This window comes from Lupinus angustifolius, chromosome LG06 (genome assembly GCF_001865875.1).
Source record: "Lupinus angustifolius cultivar Tanjil chromosome LG06, LupAngTanjil_v1.0, whole genome shotgun sequence".
Taxonomy (NCBI): domain Eukaryota; kingdom Viridiplantae; phylum Streptophyta; class Magnoliopsida; order Fabales; family Fabaceae; genus Lupinus; species Lupinus angustifolius.
In genome coordinates, this window is record NC_032014.1 from 14,538,749 (window position 1) to 14,551,272 (window position 12,524).

Here is a 12,524-nt window from a genome sequence, read left to right on the forward strand (position 1 = left end):
TGATTTGATGAAGAGACTGAATCAGAATTATTGCAACTAAAGTAGTAACCACTACGAGGTTACTTTTATGGGTTATGGTCCTCATTTGTAGAGCAACGGGTTTTCAAGTGTAAAGGTGGAGGAGAATAAGGAAGGATGAGAATAGTGTTATCCATGATGGGATAACACTATCCACTCATCCATAAGGCACATAAGGCTCATAAGGCATAAGGATAAGGAAACTCCTAACACAACACAAAACAACACACTCTCAAGAACTAAGGATTCTCTCATTCCCCTGTAGAGAGAAACTAAGGAAAACCATTCGGCGCTCTATCATCTGGAAGATCATCTCACCCTCATACCTTCGAGATTTCGGAAATGATTCAACAATGTATGTTCTTCTTCTTCACTATGAACTCATTTGAGGTTTCTTCGGTCTGGACCATGGTTGTTCCATTTGGGTTTATGTATGGGCATAAACATTAGGTTATGGGAACAAAGTCATAGTCATAAGGACTTCCATGTTTAATCTATAGATTTCGGATGGAGAAAATTTCTCCAACAAAAACAAATTAGCATCATACTTTTGTGATAAATCTTGTCCACTCTAGTACCAAACGATGGAAGAGAAATAAATTTCACTCTTACCTATGTTGTCTCTAAATTATCCAAACCAATATAGGAGTTCATTTCAACCATTAATACTCATATATAGGAATACGTTTTTAGTGCTATAATAAGGTATATTATTCCATATATTACCTATTTTTAATTGGTTAGAAAATATTTTTTTAACCAATTATAAATAGTGACACATAAAATGACATATTTTTTGAGATATGAGATACAATCTCCTAATCCACTATATGTAACCAAGCAATAAGCTATAAAGCCAATATAATACAATATAGGTGCCATATTATATGAGGATTTCATGAAATTTAAGACAAAATACTTGAAGTACATTAACTTTCATTTATAAAGAAATAATTGATATAGATTCAAAATATATGTTAACAGATGTTGATCATTTTCTATTAATACATAACTTGGTAATCACAATCTATAAAATGATCTATGTGACCATAAAAAATAATAAACTTTTGCTTGAGGGCATACCATATTACTTAATTCATGTCCAATTGTCAAACAAAATAAATTTAATAAAATTCAAAATATATATGACCATACACAATAGCATACATTCAAAAATGTATTTACTAAATCACTTTTTAATGTGAGGAATATTGTATATATGATTATGAGGGACAGATAATATTTTAAAAATTGCAAGTGTATCTTAAGTAATATTTTGCCCTTTCCAAGTAGTATAAAAAATAGTGTACCAAATAAAAATTGTTCTAAAAAATTCTAGGTACATTTTGACTACATATAAAAGTATTATGTATGTGTGAAGATCAAACTAGGGATGCGAATGAGTAGGACAAGTACATGTAATGTTTTCATATAGTCGGTATATGTGAATATCAATTAATAAATTTTTAAGTTTAATTATATATTTATATATTTTATAATAATTAATGTATATAAAAATAACTATTAGATGAATAATAACATATGTATATGATAAATTTATTACTATACTTCAATCATTATAATATATGTAAATTATTTAATTAAAACATAAGTTTATAATTATAGCGAGTATATGTGGACAAATATCATTATGTATATATCCACCCATAAACTATTATTGCTTATTCTCATTATGAATACTTTTTACGAGTATCACATGTCCAATTTTTTTGTCATTCCTAGATTAAATATGTATATTTTTTGATACTACTAATGATATTTTTCACCTTTTGATAAAAAATTAATCTCTTATAAAATGATAATTGTCTATTCCAATAAATATAGCATAGAACATGAAATATGTATATATTCCATTTTTAGAATATCTTGACTTCACAAATCTCAACAATGTGTGTAAGCCAAACTTATCCCACAAAACTTTGTGGTTAAGGAATCTATTTTTACTATGTTACCCTCCATATCGGGCTCAATTACCCATTTTGCTCGTGAGCTTTTTCTATTAGGCTATATACATGCTACTACAAGCATAATAAAAAACATGACTGAAAATAAAACATACCCATTTTTATCCATTTAACATTGTTTTTTATACCACTAATAATATTTTCTTACGTTTTGTTAAGAAATTAATTTTTGTAGTGTACGCGAATATTTATCAGAGAAATCAAACTTTTGACATTTATATCACTAGATTAACATTTTATTAGTATTATATTATTGATTAATATCTCTTATTTATCTGGTTTAAAATGACATCTCATATTATATATTTTGTTGGAGTATAAAGTATCCCTCGTTAAAAAATAAAAGATAAACACGAATGAAATTGATTACTCCTAAGCTTATAAGTTTTGAAAAAATGCTTATAGTAGCTTTTATAAAGCTACAAACTATTTTAAACATTTTAATGCAAAACTAGAAAAGCCAATGAATTATAATATACAAAATAAAACTAATAATGTAAGACAAAGTGAAATTTCAATTTATCGTGTTAATTATAATTTATTATTAAGCTTTATTACCATCTTAACAAAATATATTTTATGTATAATTGCTAGTAAAAATGAAGGAAAAAACCCAACGTCAAGTTTCATATGGAAAGATCGAATTATTTGGTAATAATGACCCAAATGATTTTTATTAAATATTAATATTAAGTAATATCATAGTTATATATTAAACCATAATCTTACTATATAATTGCTAGTAAAAATAAAAAATAATCAACATTAAGTTTCAAATAAGTTAATGAAGTACATCTCCTATCTCGAGATCCCAAAGTTTGTGTCATCAACTTGTGATTGATCAGAAAAATATTTAATAATTAGTTTTTAACTTAAACATATTTTTCTGATCAATTACACATTCATAACATAGAGTACAAACTATAGGATAATAAATGTGTACCCAAGTCAACCACACAATTTCAATATTAGAGAAACCCAAAATTTTTTGAGAGAAAATATATGTGCTAATACTGTTTTTGAGTTTTATACACCACTTTTTTAAAAATGATATATTTTTTTTGAGAAAAAAATGTATGCCCCATCACCTATATATAATTATTATTAATTATTAAAAAAATAATACAAATAAATAATAAATGATATATTTTTCTTCTTACGAATGAATGTTAAAAAAAGGGAGTAAAAAGTCAAGTAAAAATACTACTAACTAATCATATTTTTTCTATCTTAGGAATGAAATAGAGATATTCTACTCAAAATATTTCCTAATTTCAAATGAATCTCAAGTAAAAAGTCACGAAAGGAGACACAATACTTACCTGCAATCCCACAAACCCAGCAATCACTCTCAAACACCAAAAACCACATTTTGTCCAAAACAACACCCCAAAATTTAATTCAATCTCATATTTATTCATGCTTTGAAACTTTGGATAAGGAAAATTCACAATTCGAATGAATAATCACAGATCTAGTGAAAGAGGAGTAGTTATGTCATGGAACGTGTTCAAGTTCTGCGCTGGTTTTCGCTTCCTAGGTTCTATTATGATCCTCTTTGTCCTTTCCATTGTCGCGTTCTCTTATTATGCTCTTGTTGTTGCTAATTACGGTCCTGCCCTCTTCATCGGTGGTCTTCGTTCACTAACCGCTTTTTGTGTCTTGCTCCTCTTCCATTCCCTGGTTGGTTAATTCTCTTCTAATTTATAATCTTTGGTGTTTCGAATTATCATTGATGTAGTTACTGTTCTTGTTGATGTAGTAGCCTAAGGCCCCCTAGATCCCAGAAAAACCAAAATGTCAAGTGTTCAATTCGTGAGAACGATATTGGGAGAGACAATCGCGTATTAGTTTCTTATCGATATGATGAGATTAGTACACAAAAAGAGAGTAGTTAGTACACTTATAAATGCAGGTTTAAACATATTTTTAGTGGGTAGATGACATGTGGTACTTATTTTGAGTTCTTGCATTCAGTTTATTATCATTTTAGTCTACACAATTAGTGATAGAGAAAAAAATGTATGAATTTGATATACTGTCATTGCATCATACACCGTTCATATTTAATCATCATCGACTCTTCAAAGAAAGTAATCTAAATGAATGGTAGATGACGTAGTGTCTGTATATAAATCTTTAGATATTACACTCTTTAAAACGGGTTAAGTGATGATATGGCACAACACATAGATGACATGTAGCAGCAGGAGAAGAGGATTTGTCAGTATTAATGGAGTTTAACTGACGATAGGATGAAAATTAAAATAAGTTCGGTTGTTATAAGGCTCTATTAGATCTTCATGATTGTATTAGATCAAATATTTAATTTTTCGGAGGTATATAGCTACACACCTCAAAAGACCCATTAGGTGATGCAATACTCTCTTAGTTATACAAAAAATGAAACAATGTTTAATTTTATTTTCGGAGACTAAAAACATATTTAAGTGTAAATATGTGAAAGCCTATCAATTTAGTCCTTATAGGATACTTCAGCTAGTACTAAAGTGGTACATGTTTTATAAATTTAGATTAACCTAAATAACTTCACATAAAGAAATTCATTGACTAACTTACTAGTAGAAAAAGATTCTAATGATTAAGTTGCAAATTACTTGTTTTTTAAGCCACAGTTTACTCTTTAAGAGGATGAGTAGAAATTTCTTCTTCTTTTGATACAAGAGAAAAGTGTAATGCTGGATCACTATTGAATTAACTAAAAACCATGACATGTAATTTCAGTAAATTCATTGCCTATGTAGCTGGCTATGTTGTTATGGAGCTACTTTTCTGTTGTCTTTACGGATCCGGGGCATGTACCTTCAAGTTGGAGGCCTAACATTGATGAAGAGAGAAGCGACGCAGATCCATTGGTGGAAGCAGCATACATGGGCTCAGATGTACTTTCAAATGAGTTGAATGCCTCAGGGGGTCAGGACTATCGAAGAGTACGATACTGTCGAAAGTGTAACCAGTTTAAACCTCCTCGCTGCCATCACTGTTCTGTTTGTGAGTTATTCTGTTACCTTTGACATTCCCTGCTCATATATCTGGTGAAACATTAACAATTCCATTGGTTTTAGGTAGGAGGTGCATTCTGAAAATGGACCACCATTGCATTTGGGTTGTAAATTGTGTGGGTGCATTGAACTACAAGTATTTTCTTCTTTTCTTGGTATGTGACCATATATTTTAGAAAGCAAACTTACCTATCTGAATCCTTTTAATTGATTTACTGTGTTAGGTCATAGGTGCATGTTTCAATGCTGTATGGCTTTAGCAACTCATCATTTTTTACATGTTTCTTTTTTGTGTATGAGGATTCCTATATCCAATTTTCACTACTTAAAAGAAAAGGACCCATTATTTAAAAGTAGATAAAATATCATGTATGAAGGTTGAGTTATAAATGAAAATAAGTCAAGTTGAAAACAGACAACCTTGTACCATAACATAATGTAAATATGTAATATATCACATACGTTGTGCAGTAATTTCTAGTCTTGTTGAAACTTTTTTATCACATTGCTTCTCTGTTGTTCCAAACTTACCTAAGTAACCTAAATAGTGGGCACAGAATCCTCCAAAAATAAATTAAAGTAATAATGCTATTGTGACTCATGACAATAATTGAACTCAGGACAATGCCGACATTTGAAAGGGCTTTGACAAAGAAATAAAAAAATTTAAATTTGGATATTCCAAGATACTTTAGAAGTCAAAGTAGAAAAATTTAGATGATCAAAGATAATGGAAGAAGGATTGAGTTTCATACATTACTATAAAAGTTGTATGACCTCACTACATAAAAGTTGTATGTATGTCGTGAATTTCTAACATATGGACTGTGCCACCTCACTACATAAAAATTGTATGACCTCACAGAGGCGAAAGCTTTCTTCTACCACTTTTGTACTTAAAACTATGTCAGATCTTATTATCTGTGTAGGTTTAATTCTTCCTCTCCTTGGCACCAAAAAACAGAAATTAATAGGGATAACACATTGCCAACAGCTGCAGGGTTAAGTTACTAAGTTATTCAAAAACAAATGCCACTGTCTCAATATGTTGCTATCTCTTTATGTCTTTCTTCTTATCTATTTGTTGTTGAAGGCTGAGGGATGGGGTTGTTGATCGAGAGAAGTGCCTTAATAACTTCTCAATAGTTTTTGTTGTATATCGATTGGTTACTCTGCTTGTACTATCTCACTCTTGTGTTATTTCCCCGTGTTACAATCACTGCGATTAATAAAGAGAAATTGATTATAGTAATGGAACAGACTAGGAGTAAATTAACACCTTTGTCATGTATTTTTATGCAGTTTTACACATTTCTCTCGACAGCTCTTGTCACTTTATCATTATTGCCCTATTTTATAGCATTCTTTGGTGATGAGGAGATTTCTGGATCACCAACTAACCTTGCAGTGTCTTTTGTTGCATTTGGTGAGTTCTTGAATGGTAGTTTTCTAATTAATTTACTGCTGCTAGTCTTATCTTATTCATAACCTTTAAGTTTCTTTGCATGCAGTTTTGAACTTAGCTTTCGCAATAAGTATTTTGGGCTTCTTGATCATGCACATTTCATTTGTGGCAGCTAATACTACCACCATTGAGGTGACTTTGTTTCTCCAGTTCATTTAATTTCGTTGACTTTTGATATTTTACTAGTATAATTCTGAAAATTCAAATATGGAATTTATCAGGCATATGAGACAAAAACTACACCAAAATGGTATTATGACCTAGGTTGGAGGAAAAATTACGAGCAGGTGACATCTATTTTCAGTTGTGCAATGTGTTTCCATGGAAGCCTTTCATTACTTTGATGCTACTATTTACTTGCAATTATTTAGATATTTGATATATAGTGATTAAATTTTGAAACAAATGGTCGCTATGCAAAAATGTGATGGCAAAAATATCCCAGATGGTCTTGATCTTGGAGCAGCACTAAAGTTCGTTGTGCTGACCCCCCTTGCTCTTAGAGCTTCAAACCTCAATACGTTAAGTATATGATAGTCTGTATCACATTATTACTGAGAGTAGAAGCATGAATGTGAGCGGAACTTTCACGTAAAAGTGTAAAACAGACTATGTTAATGCTGAATTAGCATAAGTTCAGCAGGTACTAGCAAATCTTGTGTTACTATGTACTATGTTGGGAGCTTATGCACTACTCATACATAATGCTTTTGGTAGATTTAGACACACCTGACCCAAGGCTCAGCCCAAAATGGTCTTCATCATATCTTTAAGGAGACTTATATCATGTGATTTTGATACTTCCCTATCTATCTTCTCCTCTTTCGAGAATCCTTAGAGCCATCAAATGTCAAAACCCCGTTATAAACCAAAACTTCAAAGCTATCTTTTTCATCTTTCATGATGGTGTGTATATTTTTCCCAGGTATTCGGCACCGATAAAAGGTATTGGTTCATTCCTGCATATTCTGACGAAGATTTAAGGCGAATGCCAGAACTACAGGGTCTTGATTATCCTGTACAACCTGAAGTCGTAGCACTCCAACAATTATAACAATGGTATATTAGTAACAGTTGAATACTAAACCAAAGTTTTTGAGCTAGTAGTTTGTGATTTTCTGCTAGCATTAGTTTGGGATGTTGTTGTTGGATACTTATTGTCATTTCCAAATTGGTTTATTGGATAGACAGTTTAGTCACACAATTCTTCCTGGTCTTCTACAAGTTTGTGATTGTTTCAGCATTAGAGGGGTGCTAGAAACACACCATTGGTCATACTCTTTTTGACACTCTCCTCCTTTTCCGTCCATCGTATCGACTTTCAAATGAAGAGTGTTGCTACCAGCAGCGGGGCTCGGTAACTCGCGATGCTCAACAACAAGAACTGGTCTCATTGATTTAGTTCATTGGATTTGGAAATAACACTTAAGTTTGAGAAAAGAGACATTGAATGCAAGGAGGCTTATTAATTTGTGCTCTAAATAATGGGTTTTTGTCATTTTAAATGGGTTTCTTTTATTGTTGTTGATGTGAAATGAATTAGGTTGGTGCCAAAATCAGCATATGCTAGTTTACAATATGTATTCTAAGATACTTTGTTTCGTCTTTGGAACACAAATTGCATCAGTTTGGAAGAGAAAAACTAGAAATTGCACAACAACAATGAGGAGCTTTAATGGTGGAAATTGAAAGGGTGAGGAAAGAACGCTTTTTTATAAATAAAGAAGTAGATTATTTTGTTGGTAACCTAAGCAAACAGTTAATGGGTTATAATATAGTGACATGGAGCGAGAGGGAGGAATAGAGATCCATTGTCTTACATAATATTGCAAATTATGTCTCATATTAATAAAAACATGTCATATTAGTTAAAAAAAATTAAATATTCAATTTTTTTTCCTTCCTGTTTTTGTTCATCGTTATTAATTCCAGATATAATTTGAGATAACATGTATTTGTTCCCTTACATCCATATGAAATGATTGTTTTTCCTCCTCAAGCTAAAGAATATCCTTGATTTATAAGGTTCTAAGTTTAGGTTTTTCTCTAGAACTCTCAGTGTGGGAATTCATTGTCCATCACATGAAACTTGACTGCTTTCATTCACTTTCAAATTTCTTTCCAACCAACTGCAAAATGAATAGTATTAGAGGTTGATTTCGTTTGGTGGAATTTTAATAACAAAGTGGCATACATATAGATTAAAGTAGATATATTTTGAGAGAGCACAATTGAAATGCAATTAGTGAATATAAAGGTTGGCACCCAAATTACACAACAAAAGAAATATAAGGTGAAAGGCATAGAAGGAGAGAAAACGGCCATTAAGCGAATTTTTTGGGTACGGTTCTCTCACTTTTCTACGTAATGATTATTCCATTATGAAGTGTGTGACTGTGTCTCCCAATAAATGTCATTCACATAAATTACACATTTTGGTTATTCTTACAATCTAATAGAACCTTATACTACTAGACTAAATTATAATATAATAGATAAACACCGATTACAATATCTCTTCAATACCATAGATATATATATTTTTCTCTTAAATACATGTATATGTAACATGTTAAATATTTCAAGTGACATGCTAATAATTACTAACATATTTTGGTTTAACATATTAGTATAGATATATACATTTGGTAAGGTGAAGCTATAGAAAACTGTTGGAGAATTTCTTCTCCATCTTTAATTTTTAGATTGAATGCGGAAGTCTACATCCATGGTCCAGACCGAAGAAACCCCAAATGAGTTCATGGTGAAGATGAAGAACATACCTTGTTGAGCCATTTCCGGAATCTCGAAGGTATGAGGGTGAGATGATCTTCCAGATGATAGAGCGCCGAATGGTTTTCCTTATGCTTCTCTAGAGGGGAATGAGAAAGCCAAGAGCTTGAGAGTGAACCTTATGGTGAGAGAGTTTTGGCTTATGAGGAGAGTAGCCTTATATGGCTATCCTCATGGATGACTTGATAGTGTTTTATCCTTGTGGATAACACTATCATAATCCCTCCTTATTCTCCTCAACCCTACACCTTAAAACCCGTTACTCTAAAATGGGGACCATAACCCATAAAAGTAACCCCGTAGTGGTTACTACTTTAGTTGCAATAATTCTGATTCAGTCCCTTCATCAAATCAGAAATTGCCTGAAGGTATCTACACTTATTATTATTTCATGACACATATGCCCTTAGCCACCAAATTAATTACTTAAGATCATTTTATATTTTGGCTAATTACATAATGGCCATAACACAATTATAGAATTATATTTGTGACCCATAAATTGTCAGAAATTTTAACAATCTCCCACTGGTCACACATATGATTTTCCATACGTGTTATCCTTAATGCGCGCTTAAATATTGCCATTATGACTTAGACACATCCTAATTATCTCGTCCATTAGTCATGTCTCCCTATTGAATCACAATGAATTTTGCCATATCAATCATGGCTAATTCAACAATGATCACCAATATTGACACAACTAAATGACATAGATACATCATGAAATGTGTAGCATGAAAATTACATGAATATGATCTGTACATGTCAATTTTCAACTGGTCCTACTTAACTTTAGTGAGATCCTTAACTATAACATAAAACCTTATTGTACAAAGTATAATGACAGAATACCAAACTGAATGATTAATCAACTGAAGTTTGAATACAAAGTATTCATACAAAATACTGAAATTACATGGAACATAACAAAATGTGTGCACTTTCTAACTCCCACTAAACCAAAATATCCTCACACCGTAGAACACCCATGTGAGCAGCATGCTCATGAAAGACCTTGGGTGTGATAGCTTTTGTGAGAGGATCCGCAATCATGGAGTTAGTGCCTAAGTGTTCTATGGAAAGCTGTCCACTTTGTACCTTCTTCTTAACAACTAGGAACTTAATGTCGATGTGTTTCGACTTTGCCGAACTCCTATTGTTGTTGGAGAACAAAACGGATGATTTATTGTCACAGTATAACTTTAATTGTTTTTCAATCCTTTCCACAATTCGCAGCCCAGTGACAAAATTTCTCAGCCATGATGACTGAAGTGATGCCTCAAAACATGCTATATATTCAGCTGTCATTGTGGATGATGCAACAAGATTTTGCTTGGCAAAACGCCAAGAAACTGCACCACCAGCCAACAGATAAACATAGCCCGGAGTAGATCGTCTACTATTTTGGCATCCCGCAAAATCGGAGTGAGAATACCCAATGATCTTTAATTGTTCTGATCTCCTATATGTGAGCATATAGTCTTTTGTTCCCTTTAAGTATCTCAATTTGGTTGCTTTCCAATGGTCCATTCCTGGATTACTCATATATCTGCCTAAAACCCCAACTATGAACGCTATATCCGGACGCATACATACTTGAGCATACATGAGACTCCCCACAGTTGATGCGTAAGGGACCTTTTGCATTTCCTGAATTTCCAGATTTCCTTTAGGGCACTGATTGAGACTAAATTTGTCTTCCTTAGCAACTGGAGTACTTTACAGTCCTGCATGCCATATCTTTTAAGTACCTTTTCTATATAGCTCTTTTGTGATAATCCAAGAATACCCTGAGATCTGTCTCGATGTATCTGAATTCCTAATACAAACGAAGCTTCACCATGATCCTTCATTTCAAAATTACTGGATAGAAATTTCTTGGTTTCTAACAAGGTACCCACATCATTAGTGGCAAGCAATATGTCATCCACATACAAGAGTAAGAAAATATACTTGCTCCCACTGAACTTGTGATACACACAATCTTCAACTGAATTTATCTCAAAACCAAAAGAGAGAATCACCTCATGAAATTTATGGTACCACTGACAAGACACTTGTTTTAGCCCATAGATGGATTTCGTCAATTTGCAAACCATATTCTTTCGGTCTCCTGTTACAAAGTGTCCTGGTTGCACCATATAAATCATTTCATTAATGTTTCCATTTAGAAAAGTTGTTTTGACATCCATCTGATGAAGCTCCAAATCATAATGTGCTACAAGAGCCATGATTGTCCTAAGAGAGTCTTTCGGGAGAGAAAGTCTCTTTATAGTCAACCCCTTCCTTCTAAGTAAAACCCTTAGCTGCAAGACGTGTCTTATACCTCTCCATATTACCATTAGAATCCCGCTTGGTCTTAAAAATCCATTTGCAACCAATGGGTTTCTTACCTTCTGGTAATGGGACAAGTTCCCAAACTTTATTGTCTTGCATGAATTTATACTCCTCTTTCATTGCTTCAATCCACTTTTCCGAATTGGAACTTTAGATGGCTTCACGAACGTTTAATGGATCATTATCCATTAAACCAGCACCCTCATGTTCCTGGAGAAAGCAAATGTAGTCATCTGGAATTGCATTTCTCCTTTCTCTAGTGGATCTACGCAAAGCTATTGGCTCTTGCAACTCTTGTCCATGTTTTTGAGGGTCTTGAGTTTGTCCTTCATGAATTACTAACTCACATTGAGCAGGGAAGGTTTCATCAGCTATGTCTTGAGGAGGTTCCAAATTTGCTTCATCAAAAGCAACCATATGAATCGCATCTGGAATAGATACAGATTCTTCCTCTAAGACAAAGTTTCTAACCTTATCTTCCCCCTCAAACTCTATATCCTCAAAGAACATGGTTGTACCCTATGGGAGTCCAATTTCTTTTCATGAGGCCTATAAGGCCTTGCCTCAGCTGGACATCCCCACACATGAAAATGCTTTAGACTAGGCTTTCGCCCAATCCAATGCTCATAAGTTGTTTTGGTAGTTGCCTTAGTTGGCACCCTATTAAGAATATAAGTTGCAGTCTTAAGTGCCTCTCCCCAAAGTGACTCTGGTAAGGTAGAATGACATATCATACTCCTTACCATGTCCTTAAGAGTTCGGTTTTGTTTTCCAGATACACCATTCATGCTAGGTGATCCTGGCATGGTGTAATGTGGGACTATACCACATTCCTCTAGGTATTTGGCAAAAGGCCCTGGACGTTGTTCACCTGAACCGTCATATCTACCATAGTAT

General features: G+C 32.9%; 1 protein-coding gene across 1 annotated transcript; it reads left to right on the forward strand.

The window, feature by feature from the left end:
- Positions 3,305-8,174, forward strand: LOC109350016 (probable protein S-acyltransferase 14). The gene is made up of 7 exons (XM_019591115.1): positions 3,305-3,686; positions 4,769-5,015; positions 5,090-5,181; positions 6,329-6,452; positions 6,538-6,623; positions 6,713-6,778; positions 7,417-8,174. Exons 1-7 carry the CDS (start codon positions 3,462-3,464, stop codon positions 7,543-7,545), a joined length of 969 nt encoding a protein of 322 aa, XP_019446660.1. The 5' UTR covers positions 3,305-3,461; the 3' UTR covers positions 7,546-8,174.